Below are 22,251 nucleotides of genomic sequence, written 5' to 3' on the forward strand. Positions count from 1 at the left end.
CTGCCCCGCGGTGAAGCCGGGGCTACCGCTACCCCCGCCGCGGTGGCCGCCCGGGCTTTGAAAATAGCGCGCAGCTCCCCATCGCCAGCAGCCCGGCGCCCACGTTTCTTCAGGGACGCGTGGCCCGCCCTCCCTCCCTCCGCGCCCGCCGCCGCCCCTCGCCCCGGCGTCCCCAGTCGCAGCCGTTCCCCCGGCGGCGGGGCCGGCGAGCGACCCGCACCCACCGGCGCTGCGCCGCGCCGCCACGCCCTCACGGCCGCCGGGGCGGGCGGCCCCGTGCCCGCTCGCCTCCCCGACATGGTATCACCCGAAACCCGTATCCCGCTATGGCGTGGTATATCCCGGCGCGGGAGGCGCGTCCCTCGAGCCAGGCGCGGCCGCCGGCCGCTCTCCTCCCTCACGCGGAGAGGAACAAGGGCGCGCCCGCCGCTCCCTCTCTTTGTGTGCGAGCGAGGCAGCGCGCGCGGGCGGGCGGGCCCGAGACACTGCGCGGAGGAGGGCGCCGAGCGGCGTGAGAGCTCAGCGAGCGGGGCGGGCGGCGGTTTGGAGCGCCGCCGCAGGGGCGGGAGGAAGGTGGAGTGAGGAGCGCGGGGCGGCGGCGGCGGCGGCGGGGGGGTGAGAGGGAGGGAGGGAGGGCGGGCAGGCGGCTGGCGGCAGCGGATAATGATGGCGTGGTGTGCGCGGCCGCTGGGCGGCCGGGAGCGCTGAGGGGAAGGAGCCGGCGGGACCCCAGCCCCCAGGTAGGCTGCCTCGGAAAGTTTGGGGCGAGGTGCCGGGGCGGCTCCGCGGCGCGCCCCGCAGGCCCCGCGGCGCAGAGGCGCCGCCACCGGGAAGCCCCAACTTGGGGCCGAAACTTGCGGCTGCCCGCCCCGCTCCGGGCAGCGCGAGGGCGCCCGGGCCCCTCCGGCCCGCCGAGCCGCGGTGCGTGCGGCGGGGTCCGGCCCGGGCCCAGCCTCCCCCGGGCGGCAGGAAGGGCTGGGCGCTGCCCCCTCCCCCGCCGCCCGGCTCGGTCCGGCCCGGGACGGCCGTTGGCGGGAGGGGCGGGCAGCCGGGAGCGGCGCGGGGGGGGCGGGGGCCGCCTGCCGCCGCCGCCGCATCCCCCGCCGGAGCCGCCGGGTCGGTGCCCGGGCGGGCGGGCGGCTGGGAGCAGCTGGGTCCGCGCGTCCCGGCGGACACAATGGGCTTTATCCCGCGGGGAGGTCTCGGGCGGCGCTTCCCACCCCGAGTTTCGGATTCGTGTCACACGCCGGCAAGGGAGGCCCTGAGTTAATGAAAACTCTCTGTCTCTCCGCAGATGGCTTTCCGGATACCGCGATCCGCACTGGGGATAATACCCAATGTGGCCATTTACGCGCTGTGATTTCTTTCTCTCTACGTCTGCTCCCCTGCGCTCCATTTCAATGCGAGCAGGGAGGCTGGCCAAGTGAAAAGCTGCTTTTCGGATCTTCTGTGGGATCTGTTCTGCCTGGTGTTGGAGGGTGGAAGCTTTGTGCCTGGGAGTTGTCCTTCCCATTCTTCTTCAGGAGTCGAAGGAGCTTTCTCTCTGACAATGATGAAAACCGAAGGCAAAGGGGAAAGGACTTTGAGAAGTGCTTCTCCACACCGAAATGCCTATAAATCCGATTTCCATGCTATCAAATGTTCTTTTGATGGCGTAAACAATCCTGAAAACGCTTCTAACAAAACAGGCTTGCATCAGAAGCTGAGCACCTCTTCCAATGGAGGCGGAAATGACCCACACAGTCGAGGCAGAGCTGCCACTTACGGCAATAGAGTACACAAGATCAAAAATATGTTTCTGCAAATGGGAGGCTCTTCTTCCACACCCTCTTGTGAAAGCAGTCCACCTGCTGAGACCAAATTAATCAGCCGGGCTATGGCAGCAGACTACGGACCTTCTCCAGGTAGCCCATCTTTCCTCATTGTCCAAAAAAATAATCATCTTAATACAAGTACCAGCCCGTCCGGCAGTCCTGTGGATTCATTGTCTGTGCCTTCTGCTGCCGACAAGGTCATCCGTAGCAACGATGAGGCGGACTTGGACAAAGTTGCCCTGGCAGAAAAATTTTCAGAGACCAGGAAGCTATTTGAGAGAAATATAAAACAGCGGAGCTCAGTGGACAGATACTCCCCCAGCAAATGTGAAAGAAGTGAGGATAAGAGGAGACGCAGTTCAGCTTCTGATTGCAGCAATGTGGTGGACCACTTCAGTTTTAATACAGAAATGAGTCTTCCAGTTGCCCCGGAGAAATCTGAAAATCAAGGTAATGAGGAGTTGAAACAGCAATATCCCAACAGTGGTTCCAAATCCTCCTTCCTGAATGCAGGGCCCATTTCTAGGAGGCTGGAAAGCTTTCTGGGTGACAGTGATACTGAAGAATCCAAAGAAATTTCCAAAAATGATAGTCCTCCAAATCGGGACCCTTTGAGAGGCCACCGCAGTTTGGATTCATCTATTGTTGCTGAAGGATGTCCCGAGAAGGCTGCGTCCACCAAAGTGCCTGTGATCCTCAGAGATGAGATGAGCGAGGCGCTTCAAAAAGGCAAAAGAGAGCAACTGGTACTTGAGAGAAGCCTGTGGGATATGAGCAGTACGCCTGGTCAGGAGGCTCAGCAGAGATCAGATAGTGTTCTGTCCCGGGTTTTCCGCACGGAGGGGACTTGCGCAGAGCTGGTTGCACCAGGTGAAACCTCAGGGCATGAAAAAGAAGGTTTGGAGAAAGATCACATTATTCAAGAGGATCAGCTGCTCAGATGTCACGTACAGGAAGGGAAGAGGAGTGACTACTCCTTGGAAGTGGTAGAAGAGTTTACAGAAGGCAGCAAGACCAATGGGGAAGAAGAAAGAGATGGAGTGTCTGTGAGAGATGGTCCAGTTACACGAGTCCAGGATGTTCTAGAGCAGGACAGGGATACTGAAGAAGAGGAGCAAGTGGTGGAAAAGCAGAGTGAGAACTTCAGTGCTTTTGGAATAGAGAATGCAGCTTTTGATGATGACAGGGATACAGAGCCAGAAAACCAAGGGCCTGAAGGCAAAGAAATTTTCGAGGGAGAGGAGGAGGAGTATATGTATGACAGTGAATACGAGGAGTTTCCTGGACTTTCTGAAGAGGAAGATCCTGAGCCAGACCGAAAAGTCAAGTTCTCAACAGCTCCTATCAAGGTAAGTACATTTGAATTTTCTTTTTTTTTTTTTTAATTGTTCTATAGTCAAAAATACCCAAGTAATACATTTTTCAAAGCTTTAAAAAGTGTAAGTTTATGGCTTTTATTCAAAACTGAATAAGAGAGAAGTTACAACTTCTGTCTTGTTCAGAAAATTTATGAATTAGTCACAAGTGATTTCTGAATCACAGCAGCTTCATAAGATAGCATAGTGAAACATGAGATTTTACATACTGGGCATTTTCAGGAGCACTAAACTTTTAGCAATAGTTACAAACATGTGACCTGTAATACTTGCCTTCATTTGTTTAAAATTGAGGTGTTGCATTAGGAAGGATTTTTTCACTTTTACTTTTTGTACAAAAGTTCAAAAAAAAAAACCAAACCAAACAACAAAAACCCCCATAGCAAACCTTCAGATTCAACTTCCGACTTGTTTTCAGAATTAACTGTGACAAAATATCAAATGACTGGTTCCCATTATTTAAGAATTTAGAATTCTCTCTAATAATAACCATATATATGTTGTTTGGGGGTTTTTTATACTGGCTTGGTGAACAAGCTGTAGGAGCGTTAACATGAGTATTTTTGAGTTACGAACTTGCAGAAGTAGAAGTTATAGGGCAGACTGGATAATGAGTAGTGTAAGTTAAAACACTAACAAATTAAAAAGATTTAGGTGTCTGATCTTCCCTCACCAAAAACACCCCCAAAATAAGTCATTCCACAACTCAGACAGTGGTTACCCATAGTCTTGTTGCAGACTTCAGTTATTCTAGTCCTCTTAAAGTTTGGGAGGAGAATTGGGAGGTGCGGACCAGGATGGAATGAGAAACTGTTCAGGCTTTCTCAAGCATACTTCTCTTCTTCTAGAATTTTTACACTTCGTTAGCACAGAGTCAGGACTCACTTTTACTGATCAGAGGGATGTAAAAAATCTGTTGACTCCTGTACTTCCTACAGCGGAGAGCTGTAATTTCCCAGTTTGCTGAACACACGCCAGTGCTGTACCCCAAAAAATGTTTTGGGTGTGGCAAAAAACAAGTTTTGTTGCATATGGGGGTTTTTTTATAGTCTCTCCATAGACAGGCTGACTTTATATGGCTTTCTTGTAGTTGATGCTGCTTTAGTGGTGACCTGGAGCACTGAAGGGGAGAGTGCCACTATTGGAAACTGCATAACGAGTCTGGTGAGGGCTGTGAGAGAGCCGGAGGGGCATCAGTCCATTTCCCCTCACATTTGTGCACTATCTGAGGAAAGTGCTATGTAGAGTCTACTGTAAATGTGTGTTCGTTGAGTGACTGCTGGTATCCTGCTGTAGGCAGGGTTTTACTGATCATTGCCGAAACTACTGAGGCATGGAGTGAAGGCTTTTCCTGCCTTCTCTGTTATGTCTGTGCCAGACTTAGTTGAAAGCGTTAGTAGAAATCTCTGTGCCAGCTGCGATGGAAGCTCTCGTGTAGGCAAAACTCAGTTTTTGGTAAATAGCACTGTTCAATTACAGCTGCTTCTCTGAAAGCCAGAGGAACCAACCTGTACCAGATTATCAATTACGCAACCAAGGAATGAATGATTAGTAGCAACTGTTAGCAGTTTGCTGTCGTGGTTTAACCCCAGCCAGCAACTAAACACCACGCAGCCGCTCACTCATTCCCCCCCCACCCAGTGGGATGGGGGAGAAAATCGGGAAAAGAAGCAAAACCCGTGGGTTGAGATAAGAACGGTTTAATAGAACAGAAAAGAAGAAACTAATAATGATAATGATAACACTAATAAAATGACAACAGCAATAATGAAAGGATTGGAATGTACAAATGATGCGCAGTGCAATTGCTCACCACCCACCGACCGACACCCAGCCAGTCCCTGAGCGGTGAATCCCTGCCCCCCACTTCCCCGTTCCTATACTGGATGGGATGTCACATGGTATGGAATACACCGTTGGCCAGTTTGGGTCAGGTGCCCTGGCTGTGTCCTGTGCCAACTTCTTGTGCCCCTCCAGCTTTCTCACTGGCTGGGCATGAGAAGCTGAAAAATCCTTGACATTAGTCTAAACACTACTGAGCAACAACTGAAAACATCAGTGTTATCAACATTCTTCGCTCTGAACTCAAAACATAGCACTGTACCAGCTACTAGGAAGACAGTTAACTCTATCCCAGCTGAAACCAGGACATTTGCCATTAAAAATAATGTAGGGAATGAGTCCTGGTGTATGGTTTTCAGCTTTTGTACTCTATAAAATAAAGAATTCCAGCTTTTTTTGCACTTCCTCAAAATCTTTTTTAGTAATGTACCTTTAATATCTCAGTAACTTTTTAGAAAAATCCCACTTCTACCTCACAGAAGGAAATCTCTCTTGTTTGACTTTATGCATAGATTTTTAGTGCATCTTAAATTGGAAGAGGGAAAAAAAAAATCCTGAGTGGTAACAGAAGATTATTCCTGGTCCCCACCACAGCTTAGAGTAGTGCCACAGTGAGAAATGTATCCTAGTAGCTTCTTTTTTTGGCTTTATTTAGATGAGTAAGTTTGACCAAAATGTGACTGCCATTCCAGACATCCATAGCCACTAGAGGAGAAGGCCTGCGTTTCTCCTCCTCTTAGATGCTCCTGAGAAAGGCCAGGCTGGCCTTGGCGTTCTTGCTGTTTTCCTTCTGCACCCATCTAGTGATTATGAAGAAACCGTCTCTGTCTTTTGCAGTTGCTGTTTAGCAGGTGTCTGATAGAGTTGGAGAATTCAAAACATTCAGAAGGTGTTTGGACAAGAAAACGCACGTTCTCAGGTCGTCAAGGTTCTGCAGTGATGGAGCTCTGACCATTGTACTTGATATACCCAAAAGGGAAGTTGGATACGTGTGTAGGTAATGGATATAACTTACACACAGGCACCCTAAAACCAGTATTTATGCTGCAGCAGCAAAGAGAACTTGATTAATATCTCTGTTTCGAAGTTTCTAGTCAGTTGCAAAATTGGCAAGGCTTTTGAGTAAAAGAAGGAGACTGTGGAGCTCCCAGGGGATGTATAAGGTAGCTAATACTGTTAGCACTGCAACTGACCCATGCCAGAGATCCATAATTGATGACATCCTGTAGCAGGGCTTAAGAACATAAGTCAATCTGATAATTTCAGGAAAGATGGAACATAATTATGCAAATACTCTGTTATTTTGTGTTGCCCTGTGCCTGTGAAAATAAGCATAGATGAGACATTTTAAAGTAAGTGTTCCGATTCCGTAGAAGCTGGTTGTAAATGACGTGTGGGAAGATTTCTTGCTTGCCATGGGTGACCTGACTCTTTAAGTCCTGCTGCTGTTTGATGTCTGCAGACGTTAAGGAACATTATGTCTCAATTGCTTTTCCCTCCTACAGTAGTGAAGAGAGTGATACTGTACAGTTATTAGCAGAACTTCACAGTCTGGGTTTGTGTTACGGTACATGAGCTATTTTTAGTCTCATGCCACATATAAAGCCAGTAAGGAATGTAAAGCACACTCAGCTGTCCAAGGTATTTGCAAGGGAACTGAATTTGTCTTTGTCTTGAAGCTTTCTGAATAAACTGTGTAAACAATCAGCATTACAGACAGTGCAAATAATGTCAGGTAACTGTGCTGTCATCCCTTTATATTTCACTTTGCTTTTGTAATGTAGAGCTTAAACTCGCTTTCAAACATGTGATTACCGTGAGAGGCTTTAATTAACTTAAATGTAAAGACTGAGTGCTGTTTGACATTTGTAATTTTGAAACTTTCCGTTGGGAAAACAAATGCGTGTTTCCAAATTGACTTCTTGAGATGTTTTTACCTCTGACTCTGTCAAACTTTGTTGTCGAAACCTTTAATAGCACTATGACTAACTTGTGCAATGATTTATGATCCTTAGAAATTCTGTAGCTCAGGTAAACTGAAAAGATAGTACAGCTGCTGTTTGCTTCCATAAGTCTGTTTAATTAGCAGCGTTATCCAGTTTATGTTGCATGGGAGTGTCTGTTCCCAGCTTTTTGTGAATAATACTTTCATTTAAAATCAGTTAAAAAAAAAAAAAAGAGAGAAACAAAACCCAAAACTTCACAAAGGCTTTACTTTTATATTTGTCACAGCTGAGCAGAAGTTTAAACTTGTTTCTTTAAAAAGGAAACTGAAAGCAGTTCCATAGCTTGTGTCTTGGTCCTAACCAGCTGAGTATCAGCTGCTCCTGAGAGAATCTGGAAGTCCTTCATAATATTGCCATTTGTCTTGCATATCAGAATAGAGCTGTTTTATGTATAGCTGGGACACAGACAGTAATCTTGTTCAGGCTGGCATACTCTTCCATCTTTTTAGTACAGAACTGCTTACTGTGGGAAGTTAATGAAGCAGTAAATGAAGATACACTTGAATTAGATTGCCTGTATAACAGCATATCTGTAAATGCTTACCACGTCTAGGAGATGCACCGTTTTTCTAGGTCAACATGTATTCTTCTGAACACTTCTAACAAAATCTTGCAGAGTAGTGCTTCAGCTTCATACATCCTCTGATTTTTGAACTGTAACTTCTATACCTACGATGTCATACACAGAAAGGGATACAAAATACACTAACTGGTGGAAGATACCCAGACCCTGGAGTTTCTTCAGTAATTAGAGAATTGATGACTGCATAAATGGTCAATTGTTTGTCAGCCACTGGTCAAGCGCTTCAGTAGAACACTTCTGTGGCATTAAGAAACAAGTATGTGACATGGATGTAGGTTGATCTAGGAAAATAGAGATTTAATTTGACAGTAGATTTAAACAGAATGGGCTTGTATAGGGGAAGTCATCTGCTTTTTTTCTTGACACAAATAATGTAAGTGTATTTCCATCATGCTTTGTTTGGGATCTCTTGCAATGACAGTTTTGTTTGTTGTAACTCACAGATTTTAATTGTTTTGAAGCTCTGTTTATCACTTGCATCAACATTACAACGTTTGTAACTTAACATCATAACAACTCTTCTTCATATTTTTATCTCAAACTTAAACTTTCCATGGTAGTTTTCAGTGACTTTTCACAAGAAGTAACCCTGTTGTGTTCTGCCTGCATGTGAGAGTGCAGCATTTCCAGCTGGTTAACTTAACAGTATGAGATATTAAAAACAGGGATACTAACTGGAGGAAGAGGGTACATATTTTCACACACGTGAAAATTTTGTTATTTGGGGGTTTGGGGGGTTTTTTTTGAGGAAAGATAATCTTTAAAATCTTACTGAATTTGAAAATTCAATTTTCATAAAAGTTAAACATTTATTAAGCCTAAATGCATTTAATTGTGTGTATAGATTTGCCTGGGTTTAGAAAGTTCCATATCCAGTATTTCTGATGCCTTTCTGGTCCTTGCTACGTTTTGATTCCATGACCTTTGTTCAGCTCTCCAGAAAGAAGCACTTTCAACTCAAGCTTTCTTTGTCTTTTGTTTTTTTAATCGCACGTCTTCTGTTTTGATTTTTAGGAAATATTTGATATGTAAGTTTTACAATGGTAGATGGATTTGGCATTTCAAGAGCCTTTGGATGAGAGTCCAGTGGGAGGGTTTGGGGCTGTAGAGCAGCAATCTAAACCAGAACAGAAAAAGAAAAGAATTTCTTTTTATATCCTGGATTACTGCTGCAGCAGCTTGACTCTTTACATTAATATCTCAATGTATTTCTAACTGCATTATTCCCTGTATGCAGTTATATGACATACTAGCTGCCCTGTTTCATGTACTTGATGATGCTATAAAACTACAGACAAGTAAGAGAACGCTCAGGTTATGGATGTCAGGTGAGGTGACAGTGAGGATGACGGGTTATGACCTGTCTGTCCTCACTCCTTTTTCAGTCCCTCCAACTTCTAACTTCCTAGCAGTTTCACCTGGATTTGACAGGGAAGAGAGAGAGATTTTTAAAGGTATTTTTAAAATACTGCTTGGTTTGGGGAAAATTAGCACGTCTGTCAGAGTTGCAGATTCATGCCCTCACTGATGGCAGGGCTACAGCTTTAGTTTTAGTTGTTCTTTTTTGACTTAATGTTAGCTGATCACTATGCATGTCCAGCCTGTGCTGTTTTGCTCTGAGAATAGCTGTGGGGAACAGGAGGGAGGAAAGGAAGCGAATAGGAGGCTCGTGAGGGTTTCATGGGAGATGTAGTCAGAAGAAACACTGAGCAAAGACAAGCAAATTTATAGGAGGCAAGTTCAAGTGTGCCTCTATTATCTGAGTACATATTTTGTAATCTTGAGATCATGAAGGTGCAGTGTAGCAGAGGGTTTTTTTCAGGGTTCTTATATTTTTATTGCGTAGTAAAGTATTATTCCAAAAGGTAACATGCAAACTCTTTAGATTTATTTCTCAATCATTTTCCTCCATCGCCCTCTGATGTGTCTCGGTATAGTGAGATGATCCTCCTTTTCAGACCTGGGGTATTCATCATTGCTAGTGACAGTATTACTGCAGATTAGGTAATTAAGTTGATCTGGTATGGCAGGGTTACTTTGTTGTTGTTTCTTCTTATGGCCTTTAGAAAACAGCCGGGTCGACCATTTTTGTGTTCATTGTTTTTCTTTTTAAGTTCCTCTTAACAATTTGCTTGCTATTTAGATTTGGTCAGGTCAAGATTTTTGTTTTGGTGAATACTAAATGAAAACACACATCTAATTCTTCTGGATTGCCAGGCTTAAATTGGTGGTACCAAGGCACCTGTGAAGCTTGTGGATGTTGATAATTTAATCACTTTCTTTATATAAAGTATTTCAGGAGCTAAGATTTTTGGGGGGTGCCCCCCCCCCCCTTTATGTGGTATTGTGAGTAGTTTTTGCCTCTTCTGATCATATGCTATTTATTTGGAGTCTTTCAGTCTCTCTGTCAGTCAGAGAGCAATGCCATCTCAACTGAGATGGTGGTGGAGTACAACCAGGTCACAGTGGAGCTCCACTTCCACAGAGGGAGGACATGGATTGTCTCTCAACTTCTCTGAATGTTTGAACTGAAGTAGAATCGGTGCACCGAATGTGAATGGATGCTTTTCTCTGTCTTCCAATGTTTTTTTCACTGGGATTTAAAAATGAAATACCTGAAAGTGAAGGAGTGTTTCTCCTTCTGGAGTAGGTAGCATGACCTGACTGAAACAGATACCATGTTGTCTTTCTTGCTTTCTAGCTAGCTCCAGTGCCTTTGCCACTGCAGTATAATACAGAACTAGAGAATAAATTTTACTGGTTTTATTGATAATTAAGTAGAGAATAGTGAGACTGGTAAAAAACTGATTTATTTATGATGAAATTATCTATATGAAATTGTCTGTACTGTAGATCTGAAGCAAGGTTGCACCTATGCCTTTATGTAAACCGACTTGTTTGGGGTTTTTGATTAAGTCATGCAGAGCTACAGGATTGAGTGCAGAAGTGTGCACAGCCTGCCTGTCCAGCTGTTTGGTAACAGAAAATGCTACATTGAGTGTAATCGCTTGTAGTATTAACCTGTTTAACAGTTACCAACCATTCTGAATACTTTTTGGAGAAGAGTGAAAGTGTGTTTAAAAAAAAAAAAAGGTAAGCAAGGTATTTCTGTTTGCTGATTAAAGGATTTGATAGCATGAATTGACTTAAATCAGGTATAGTCACTTATTCACTTAAAATATAACACGTAGTGGTAATAAAATACTAACTGTGTAGCTTTCGGAAACAGAGGGAAGAGTGGGTCGCCATAATGAGATGTCTACTTTAATCGAAGAGATTTTAAGAGTAAACTGTGAAGCGTATGTTATACTTCAGCCCTACTTCAGTGCTACTGAATAATCAAATGATTATTCACGTTTGCCTGGGCACTTCACATTTTGCCAGGCATTGCAAAGGCAATCAATTTGAAAAGCTGAAACTGTTCACTACTAGACAATTTTCCCTGAGCTGTAACTTGTGTTTTGAATGTTTGGCTTTATTAGGTGTCAGTAAACTTGCACGTTCAAAGTAAGAATTGTGTTTCAGAGGTGTGGTGTCCAGGCAGTGGTGTCAGTAACACTTCAGTGCCTCTCTCAGCTGTTAAGTGTTCCTTTAATTGCCTGTGCAGGTGTTGTGAGGCTTTCCAGCAAATACTATGGTATTTTAAATTTTAAAATGATGTTGATAGTGCTTCTGTTCCAATTAGTTGGGAGCCCTTCTGGGCAGTTACTGATTTCTTAATCTTAGTTTAATTACTTTTGTAATGTTCTGGTTTTGATCAGGCACAAACTACCTACTAGAAATGAATATATATGAGTGAAGGTCTTTCGACTGTGTTCTATGACTCCATAGCAGTTTCATGCAAACACGTGGTAAATTAGTGTTTACCCTCTAACAAAATGAATGTTCTGCTAAAACTAACATACTTCTTAAGTAGAGCTTTTTATGTGCTGCTAAGATTTTGAATTAAGCAAGGTTGTTGTTTTTCTGTGATAATGCTGTTTTCTGTGGTAGTACTAAAATGATAAAATGGAGATTATTAGTTCCATATGGTAGCAGGAACTGAACAGTAAGATCTTTTAGGCAGTAGGCTGCATTGGTTGTTTTTGAGTGCTGATCTTGATGCTGTTGATATTAGCATGTTCATAGGAGGAGGCAAACTGAGTTTTGCATTCAAAAAGTGACTCATTTTCCTGGTGTGAAGAATGCAGTTTGTTCTGTCTCCAAATAAATATATTTGCTGTCCAAGGACTAAGTATAAAAGACTAAGTTGAAAATTTCCAGTTATGTATATTAATAACTTAATTAAAATAATCCTTAAAAATTCAGCAGTCTGTCAGAACTTTTTTAGATTCAAATTATTTTTATGCATTCTGAAGAAAAGAAGTCTTGAGTGTAAAAATAAATTCTTTTTTCAGATAGCAGGGTTCTTCATCATTTATTAGCTTGACAGGATCCAGAAGTTATTAATGGTAGGTTAACCTTCTGGATATGTAACAAGCTATGCTAAAAGGCTTGTAAAGTTCACATGGTTTCCACAGTAAAAGTCATCTGGTTTCTCCTATGTTGAGACAATAACTTGTGTTTGCTAAAGCATATCTTTAAAAAATATCACTTGCACACTACACTTTTACAATCTCTGGCTAGCAGTGGCTTTTAAATAGTAAGATCAGAATTTCTTTTGTCCTTAACGCGTTTGATTCAGTGACTAAACCCCGCCAGACACGGGGCAGGGATGAACTGTGTTTAGCATTCTCATCAATCTTCTAAACTTTGTAACTTATTATTTATTATCCACATTTTAACTGTGTTTAATGTTACTTTTGCTGCTTGGCAAGAACAACTTGCTGAGCAGTTCTGTGTTTTCTATATTAGTATCAACAATTTTACTGTTTCCATCTCACAAAAGATGAATACTGTGTTATGATTCCACATGTACACAACAAAAATTTCTGTCTTTTGCCCTTGACTCTTTGGCCATAGTTTTCTTAGTGTGCTCTTGCTTTTCTTTTTGTTATTGCAGTGTTTTGTTTCTGGTTATATATCAGTTTTGCTTTTCCTCTATTCTTTGTAAATTCATGTTTTTCCTCAAAATTATTTTTCTGAAGTCGGGGGGGGAGGAATTCTTACCATTTTGAAATAGGTCTATCTTGTCTTAATTGTGAAGTTATGTTTTTTAGAATATTACCTAAACATTCTCACACATTTGCTATCTGTCATTTAAGAGCAAAGTGTGAATTCTTTCTCTCAGTTGATTTCAGATAGGTTTTTCTTAAAAAGCTAGTGTGCATAAATATTAGTAGTCTTCATCTGCATAGATATATTTGTGCTATTATTTTATGAGTAACAATTATAAATATCACTGGAATCTAAGCTACCACTAATTTTAAATTCTATGATCCACTCCCGGCAGATGATCAATTCCTATGATCAATTTTGTGTCAAAATAGGCCAATTCCATGAGACTCTCAAGTACAATGGTGTTACTTTCAAACTGGAAAAATATTTAATAATTTTTAGAAATTCCAGAGATATTTTAGTGCTAGCAGCATAAGATTTGCAGCATATGTAATGCTGTTATGATGGTCCAACTTTGCTTACCCCACATTTCCAGCACTTTATAAATGGTTGTGTAAGAAACTGGTCATCCCTTTGCTAATGTAATTCTTCAATAGATAGTGAGTACTTGCATCATCTTCCTCTTTGTGAGTTAGACCACTGAATTATAAAGAATCAAGAAAATACAGTTGTCAGTGTCTCCAAAATGAACTACTACCATTATCCACCTTTTGCTCATTCAGCCATTTGGTAGTGATCTCTAACATTTTACTCATATTATTAATACTAGAACATATGTACACTTAAAAATAAGCATACTTGATTTTTTTCATGCCCCAGTATTTGATTTGTTCTCAAGAATTCACATATTCTCATTAACAAGTTACCATTTGTCCACTCATAACTTCCTTTTTATAATTATTTTGTAATTCATCTTCTTATAACTTGATTATATTTTTAGAGAGATTGTTTTTTCTATTGGGATGGAAAGGAACCAAACTAGACGGGTCTTGTTCCAAAGGGAGAATAGTGCTTCATGAAATGCTTCTGCTTCATATCCTATTTACTGATTTGAGGGGGTGGGGAGGGACATTAAATTAAAGAACTTGGCCACCTTTTTTCTTATAGTGATAGAGTAAGAATACTTGAGACCATTTGGATGGTTTTCTTTGTCTATTTTGCAGATTTTTCTGTAAAATTTATGGAAGACAGATACTGTAATTGCAGCCCTTGTTTCAGTGTCCAGTTGTTGCCCACTGGTGTCTGTATGGTAGTCCAAAGGAGTTTATTAGTTTGTTTACCTTTATGCAAGACTTGGGAAGAACAACTTTTCAGGAAGGTTCTTTTATTGGGGGAAACATAAGACTTCCGGGAGTGGGTTTCTTCCTTCCCTTTCAGCCAAGTGCATCTAATCTTGCTTACTTACTGGACTGGTATATGGCCATGCCATGTTTCTGGAGTAACTGTTCTGCAGGATTTGGCAAAGAGTTTGAGAAACTGTCCTCCAGCTGTAATCTGGAGGTGAAGCAGTAAGCTCCCCATGGGAAATACTGAGTTACATTAGTTGCTTTTTGGTAATCTGTTTCAATAACCATCTTCCTGTGTCTGAGGCTACTGCCATGCAGAGCTAACACCATATACTAGTGGATGTAAATTCACTGGGAAAATGTTAATTACAGCTAATTACAGTTAATTCTGTCTTATTTACATGATTGCAGTTACCTGTCTAGGTAGTCTTAGTGGGAAAATGCAAAAGTTGCAAAAACTTAGTAGGCTCGTGTAAATTAACTGTGTGTCAGCACTGCATGTTCTTGATTAGGGAGATGGCTGCTGCAGCTGCAATCCATAACTTTTTTCTTACAGTGACCTTGAGTAAAACACTCAGTGCCTGCAAAAACTTAAGCAGATAAACCTTGTTTTTCAGATAAAGGGGTGGTGGTGTATTATTTTTTTTTTTTTTCTAACTTATGAATTTAAATACAATCAATGAACATGCTGATAAGTAAAATTAACCCTGTTACGTGTAGCTCATTATTCTAGATTTCTGTCTTAATTCATGTTGTTTGTTTATCTTTTATTTTTAACAATTCAGAAATTCAGCTGGAGTGATTACCAAAAATAGTAATGTATGTAACAAGGCATTTCCTTTTCCTGGGAAGCTGTGTGATTCCCTTGCAAAATCAGAAAACTACATCTGTTTGAAGCACTGCAATTGGCAGATGGTGTGGGGGGAGGGAAGAAGAGAGGAAGAAGGATTTGGGGAAATGTAGTCCTAAAAAAAAAAAAAAGTCATATTATATCAAAGAGGAGATGACTGATTGCTTGACTGATTTCTTTTAACTGTTTGGTGTATTTACTACACAAAAAGTGTTTAAGGAATTGTTTGAAACGTCTAAAATGTTACTTCTCTGCAAGTTAGAAACTGTCTTGCAGCAGCAGTATTTATTAAATTGATGGTTGTTTAGAAAATGGGATCTCTAAAAATACCACTTTAATTTCCTTACTGATTTTCTTTCAATTATGTCATGTTTGAAAGGGGGTGGGAAAGCACTAAAAAAAGTTTTCTGTTACCTTTCTTAGGTTTTCAGTACTTACTCAAATGAAGACTATGATAGACGTAATGAAGAAGTTGACCCTGTGGCAGCCTCAGCTGAGTATGAACTTGAGAAAAGGGTGGAAAAAATGGAAGTGTTTCCTGTGGAAATTGAAAAAGGTGCAATCAAACCTTGAACATTTGCAAGAGATACTATGCGCACAAAAGATAAAACAACTGTAAACTCTATTTTCCCTGAATTTAGGTCTTGAATTTTTGAATGTGTGTTCAGGCTTACATTTATGGCTAGTTCTATTGAATTTAGTGAATGTTAACTGGACAGACCTCTACTAAGTGCAAGTTGTCATACTTAATTGAAGTTAGGAAGGCTATATTACTGAGTGACAGATCTGCACCAAAATATATACGATTCATAAACATTGCTATCTCTTCCAGATACCATGAAGCTTTGAATCTAACAGGCAGTCATAACTACAGAACAGAAAGGCTTTAAGTAGTATCTAGATAGAAAAATATGTTGTCTTTTTTTTTTTTTTTTAAGTGAATTTTCATATCTTTTGCGTGGAAGGACTTGGAGTGCTTTGAAACAGCTCACTACTGCTAAGTGTTACATCTTGTGTTATGCGGCTAACGTTAGATTTTTTTAATCCCTTAGGTGACAGTGGTCTGGGCATCAGTATTATTGGAATGGGAGTTGGTGCTGATCAGGGACTGGAAAAACTAGGTATTTTTGTAAAAACAATAACAGATGGTGGAGCTGCTCAGAGAGATGGACGGTGAGTTTTTCATTGAATTGATTATGCTTTTTACAAATTTCTAACTGAGCCCAATTGTTTTCATTGGATATGCTAAATACTGTGAATAAAAGTACAAAAGCTGAATGTGGCTGAATAAATATTACATTCCTGCATTATGTTAATTTTTTTAAAAAACAATTTTTATTTAATATAGGACATTTTTGCAAAATAAGTGTAGATCTGCTTACAGCATATATGAGAAAAGCTTAGGATGTGCCCAAGTGTAAAAGTGCCACAAAATCATGTTGATACCCCAGGACAGCAATCACTGTGTAAACAGTATAAAAAATATCAAGGCAAATACCATGTAAATTTTAATCGGTGATCTGCATAGTAACTGAGAAATTCTTATTATAAATATTAGTGACTTTTAAGTGATACTTGTCATGTCAAAAATCTGTCAAGCCAAAATACTTTTGTTGAAGTGTTAGCTAAGCATTTATTTATTTTGCAGAATTCAAGTAAATGATCAGATTGTTGAGGTTGATGGCATAAGTCTGGTCGGAGTTACTCAGTTCTTTGCAGCCACTGTATTAAAAAACACCAAAGGCACAGTGAGGTATGTATGTTTTCTATGAAATACTACTTTCTTTTTTTCATTCTTCATTAATGGAGAATACAAAACCATAATCTGAAAGTTTTACAAAGACATTGCTGAAGGCAGCAGTATGGCAAACTAATTTCTTAAGCATATCTTAAACTTTTTGCTTCAAGGTAATTTGTTTCTCTTCTGTAGTTTTCTCATTGGGAGAGAGAAGCCAGGGACTCAGAGTGAAGTAGCCCGCCTCATTAGTGAGACCTTAGAGCAAGAGAGATGTCTGTATGAGCAGCACTATGTTCATGATGATACAGAGCAGGTAAAACATCATACATACTTAAATATTTTTAAAAGTACATGATTACTGCTACATGCAATAATTTCTGCAAGTGGAATAAATGTTTTTTGAATCAAATTGAAGTAAAAAAAGGGTAAACAGAAAGTACAAACTTCATACATTACTATTATCGAGGCACATGATTAGCATTACTTGCTATACTTCCAGTTTATCAGTAATCCAAAAGGTATCAGCTGTGTGTGATTGTTTTGTGCATGGCTGGCTTAGCTCTCTCTTGTGGAACTTTTGATGAAGGTGTTTGCAAGTCATCTTTAAAACTTATCATAGGTATAAGAAACTAAAATGGCCTAGTAACTAGTTGAGAAAAGTTTTGCAACTGTTTGGATTCCTTGATTGTATGCTTTTGTTGTTGCTGCTACTATAATGCAAAGTGTGTGTGTTAGAGAATGTCATGATCTTCCCATTTTGTCAGGATGATGACTATGATGATGATGATGATACATATGAGTCACATTTACATGGAAAATCTGTAGAAGTTTTTGATCTTCCTGAAAATGAAGATATTGGTTTACCACTGGATATGGATTCAGCACAGTCTCTTCTTAAATTTAAAGAGGTGTGGTAGCAGTTTCTTAAATATTCTTTGTGATGCACTGGGGGAGCACCTGAACCTTGTAAGATTTGGATATAATCTCCTTCATGTCCCCCTCCGTGTGGTTTGGGGTTTGTTTCAACATCGCAAATAATCTGTCTGGTAAATGTCCCTTGAAATGTAGGTCTTCTGTAATTTTCTGATCCCATCTTCCCTATACCTATTTATATTAAATGGTCCTTTCATTTAAACTAAATTAAAAAAAGCCCTTGGAAACAGGTGTTAGAACCCAACATCACCTCCCTCCTTGTTGTGATGTCTGAACATTGCATTAAATAGATATGACGCTTCTCTTGGTTCTTCTGTGGCCCATTGGACTTTGCTTTTATTTGCTGCATAGTAGAATGGCTGTAGCTGTGGGGGGAGCATGGAGGGACAAGTATGCCCATTCTGAATGGTCTTGAATGTTGTGGTTAGATATTCTTCAGGAAGACAAGAAATACACATCTAATCTCTTGCTCTAGTCCCTGAGGTTTTCTGGGTAATATCTGCATACATAAAAGCACTTGATTCTGTAGATAGGCATGTTTTTGGCTTGGAGGGTTTTTTCAGGTAATCCCTTCTGGGTTTTTTTTTTTATGGTGTATTTTTTTGAAGTAATGAATTTGTAAAGTCAATAGGGCATTCCAGACTGTGAATCCCAACTTAACATAATTGGAAAATTCAGTTCCCTTTTCCCAGGGTTTTTATAAAGGAGCATATTTGCTTTATTCAGGTCTGTGGAATTTAGTTGGGGATTTAAGTGGTGTGGTCTTTGGCATTTAGGGGTCTGGGCTTCTTTGGTCAATTTAAGTCCCTGTCATTTTCACTCTGGAGGAGGAAAATATACTGCAAAGAAACTGTTTTGTCAGGTGCCATTTGTACATGCACCAGCTTATTTTTGTAAAGAATCAGTATTTTGCAGATCTCCTTAAGTTTGCTCTCTTGATGATATTGATGATGTTGTTGGGGAAGTTGAAATTTCAGGCTATTGATCACTAGAGAACATTTACAGTTTTTCTAGGTTAGGAAGCGTAGCAGCAGGCTACAGCATCTTTTCGTAAGCGCTATATTTACTTGGGATACAATTAAATTCTCAGCTGGAATCATTACTATGCTGTTATTAACATAATCTAAACAAAGGATAGTCATGGATTCATTTGTTTTAATGTGTGTTTGGTGCATTATGCCTTGCCAAAAAAAAAAAAAATCCCCCGAGGGTTACAGATGGAAAGAGATATAAGAAATAACTAACAGTTGTCAAAAAAATGTGCTTTTGCACTCATATATGTGCTGTTTCCTTAAGACACGTAAACAATAATCTTTACATTTGGCTTAGGTGTAGCCTTTATCCATTTCTAATAATCCTGTGCAGATTTGTGGTGTAAAGTACAAGGCTTAATTTTAAAACAAAGCCAGCATGTTTATTTGTAAGTGCTGATAAGTAAAAATATTTAGTACTGTTAAATTTTTACTAGATTCTGTGTACCAGTTGTCATCATAAGTGCATGCTGCCTTTTCATTCTTTTGGCACATTGAAACATTATTTTAACCTCCTCACTTAATGTATAGAAAATGATCACCTATAATTAAAAATCCCACATCACATATTGATTTTTGTAGCAAGTGGCATACTGTGGAACTTTTTTGGTTTTAATTTGAGTTCAACTTTCTTTTAATAAAAGCTCATGATCACTTCTCCTGTAATTGACAAATAATTAAGTTGACTTCATGCTACTATAAAAATGGTTTGAGGAAGAAGGGAATCATGGACAAATGCATTTTTTGTATGCTCATACAATTGTTTGTTTGTTGTTTCAGCTACAATTAAAACATGCAGTAACAATAGCTGAAGTGAATCAACTGAAGGAGAAAGTAAGTTTTCAAAGAATCTTATTTGGTGGTGGGTTTTTTTGTGTGTGGTGTGTTTTTTTGGTTTGTGGTTTTTTTTTTTATTTCTATCTACAAATTTTACCAAGAGCAGGCTGAATGCAAAAGGCAGCAATCTGTTTTAGGTCTCAGGCTCAATATATTCTGTGTTATGCTAGACAGACATTTCTAAGCTGAAGACCTGTGCTCAAATTAAAAAAACAAAACCAAAACAAACCCACCCACCCACCCGCAACCCCACAAAACAAACAAACAAACAACCCCCCAATCCCAAAATCCCCCCTGTGCCATTATAAAATGAACGCTTCAGTATTACTGCTTAGAGCAGAACTGAATATAGTAGAGTACTGTATGAAACAAGCTCCCAGACAAGTATTAGAACATTTTCAGCAGATAGAACTTGTCTTATCTGAGTATAGATTTGGCACTTAGAGACAATGGTTTGCGACTGACTTTCTGTTACCAGAAAGTTATTTCTGTTACCTTGTTTCCCGTCTTTCCCTCCTCAAATTTCTGACCTGCTGTGGGGAGGGAATTTTTTCCCAGCTTTTTTTTTTTTTTTTTTTTGGTGAGAATTGGTTCAACACTTCTGCTTTCTCTGAGAAAGGGTTTCTTGTTCTTTTTGCTGCTTTTTCCACTGATGGAGATCTGTGCATGGCTTTTTTCTGGAAATATTTGTTGTAGGTGAGCAGCTTCTTTTATTCCATTGCCCTTCTGTGTTGCCTTGCTGAGAAATGTGTACCCTAGGACAAGTTGCAGCACATTGCTGGGGGCGCGTAGCAAGTACAGAGGGGATAGTGCTTCAGACTGCAATAATTTTGAATAACAGTATCTATTGGGGGTTTTCTTGCACTCTGCAAATGTTCAAAGCTCCAAGCGTAGAGAGGCAAGGCAGCCAAAACCTCTTTGTGTTCTTATGATAGTTCTGATTTTGATTTCTGACAGTGCTCCTCCTCCTTGCAGTATTCTTGAATTTTGGCCCAACTGGATTGCTAAAAAAGCTGTTAAAAATGTTGGCATTAGTACAACTTACTGCCCCATTTTAAATTCAAGAAATTCTTGGTCCTTACAACATCTCTATTCCATCAGCAGGTGATCTTAACTAGCTTCAAAAGCAGTGATTTCCTCAGTATAAATGGTGTCCCCAAAGAAGGAGGCATGGACAAATTAAGTGGTATCCTGCCTGCTCATTCCTCCAAGGCCTGGAGAACTTCACATGTTAACATTCCCTTTTATAATGTGGCTGCTGTCAAGCTGAAGGGGCCCCATCCCTCTCCTTTGTTGAGGGAATGTTTGGTGTTTTTATAAATTAGCCCCAGGAAAGCAAACCATGAGTATATCATAATTTATTAGGAAGACCAATGTTGTATAAAGTACCAAGGAAGATCAACCGGTCTCATTAGCTTTATTCAAAAAGCTGTTGGTAACAAAGTAGTAGGACAGGGAGCTTGTCTTATACAGGTTAAGATTCTGTATCTCCAGTTGCCTTTGAAGGTAATCAAAATAGGCCCCTCCAGAGGTATTAAGAAATGGTGAGATCTTGAACAAGTCAACATAAGCTAATAATAAAGGTCTTACTCATTTTATCTCTTTAAAAAGAAGCAATACTAATGAGGAAGTAGTAAAAGACTCTTGGGTTTGAGTTCTGAACTTACTTGTGTTAGCAAGGGTTAGAAGAGTTGATACCTTTTCTTTAAAAGTTCAGTGTCTTTAATATTAATGGTAAGTATTTGTTATTAGCTATTCTCTACTTACATATGTATAAACAACTGGTTTTTTATTTCATCTTTTAGTTTATATTAATTCCTTAAGTATTAATCTTTTCAGTTAAAAATTGTTGAAGCAGAAAAAAATGAATGGAAACTGAGTCGAGCCCAACTTCAGCAAAACTTAGATGAAAGCAAAGAGAAAATTAAAAAGTTAGAGACCTACTGGTTAGAGGCACAGAGTTTATGCAAAACAGTAAATGAGCATCTTAAAGAAACTCAAGAACAATGTGATGCCCTTGAAAAGAAATACAAGGCAGCCAAGAAATTGCTTAAAGATTACCAACAAAAGTAAGTACCCCAAAATACCACGTCTCCCTTTCGTGCTGGTATATTTTGTACATTATGGGGAAAACTGACAATGATATGTAGGATTAGGATTTGCTTAACACATTTTCTTTTCATTTGTCAGAGTTCAGGGAAGCAGTGGGCTATACATGCTGAATTCTTCCATACCTTAAGTCACCAGCTTCTGGAAAGGTTCTCCAAAAACTTTGCTGCTACTTTTGATTCTAAGCTTAGGAAAAATTATTGAAATATTTCAATAACAAATTTTTAAAACAACTTAGTTGAGAAACTGTAATGCATCTATACTTTTGGAAGGACTACTTGAAATTTGGCATGAGGTATTTGGCAATACCTTTTGCTGTTCATGAAAAACCCTCTAGCTTTGACCAACCTGAATGTTCCAGATAGGGTAGGCATCAAAGGATATAAAAGCCAGATATGTGTGATTCAGCCTGACTTAGGAATTATATCTTGTAGGGGGAATAAAAGCAATTCTGAGAAAAATTAAGAGGTTGGCATATGTATCTAGCCTATCAAAATGGCAGCATGAAAACATCATCTTCAATCTGTTAACAGGTTTGGTTTTTTTAGTAGAGGTAATATTGCTTATTAGATACATCTGTGTAAGACTTGTACATTATTGTCATGCAGTTGTGTCTATTTGTTCTGCCTTCTTTCCTCTCAGCTAAACAAGAGCTAATTGCAAAATACTTGTAGAACTGTCTCGATAATACAGAACACAACTGTTGCTTTTGGTAGTTACTGTAAGCATATAATTCTCTTGTCCCCAATTTCTCCACTTGTTACTTATTTTTAAAGGCAGTTTGCATG

At 40.2% G+C, this 22,251-nt stretch overlaps 1 protein-coding gene across 6 annotated transcripts in view; it reads left to right on the top strand.

Annotated features, from left to right (window-relative positions):
* Positions 1–454: 454 nt before the first annotated feature.
* The window catches only part of LOC128143838 (neurabin-1-like), a 44,811-nt gene continuing 23,014 nt past the window's right edge, over positions 455–22,251 (top strand). For 5 of the 6 annotated variants that reach the window (XM_052791629.1, XM_052791632.1, XM_052791631.1 and 2 more), the window contains exons 1-9: positions 626–740; positions 1,295–3,163; positions 15,239–15,371; positions 15,868–15,988; positions 16,464–16,568; positions 16,746–16,866; positions 17,318–17,461; positions 19,298–19,351; positions 21,194–21,423. In XM_052791629.1, coding sequence (XP_052647589.1) covers positions 1,550–3,163; positions 15,239–15,371; positions 15,868–15,988; positions 16,464–16,568; positions 16,746–16,866; positions 17,318–17,461; positions 19,298–19,351; positions 21,194–21,423 — 2,522 coding nt within the window. In that variant the 5' untranslated portion in view covers positions 626–740; positions 1,295–1,549. Of the gene's footprint in view, positions 574–625; positions 741–1,294; positions 3,164–15,238; positions 15,372–15,867; positions 15,989–16,463; positions 16,569–16,745; positions 16,867–17,317; positions 17,462–19,297; positions 19,352–21,193; positions 21,424–22,251 lie in introns of those variants that run through there. The other variant, XM_052791630.1, reaches the window with a different exon arrangement.

The sequence above is a fragment of the Harpia harpyja genome, chromosome 7, assembly GCF_026419915.1.
Source record: "Harpia harpyja isolate bHarHar1 chromosome 7, bHarHar1 primary haplotype, whole genome shotgun sequence".
NCBI lineage: Eukaryota > Metazoa > Chordata > Aves > Accipitriformes > Accipitridae > Harpia > Harpia harpyja.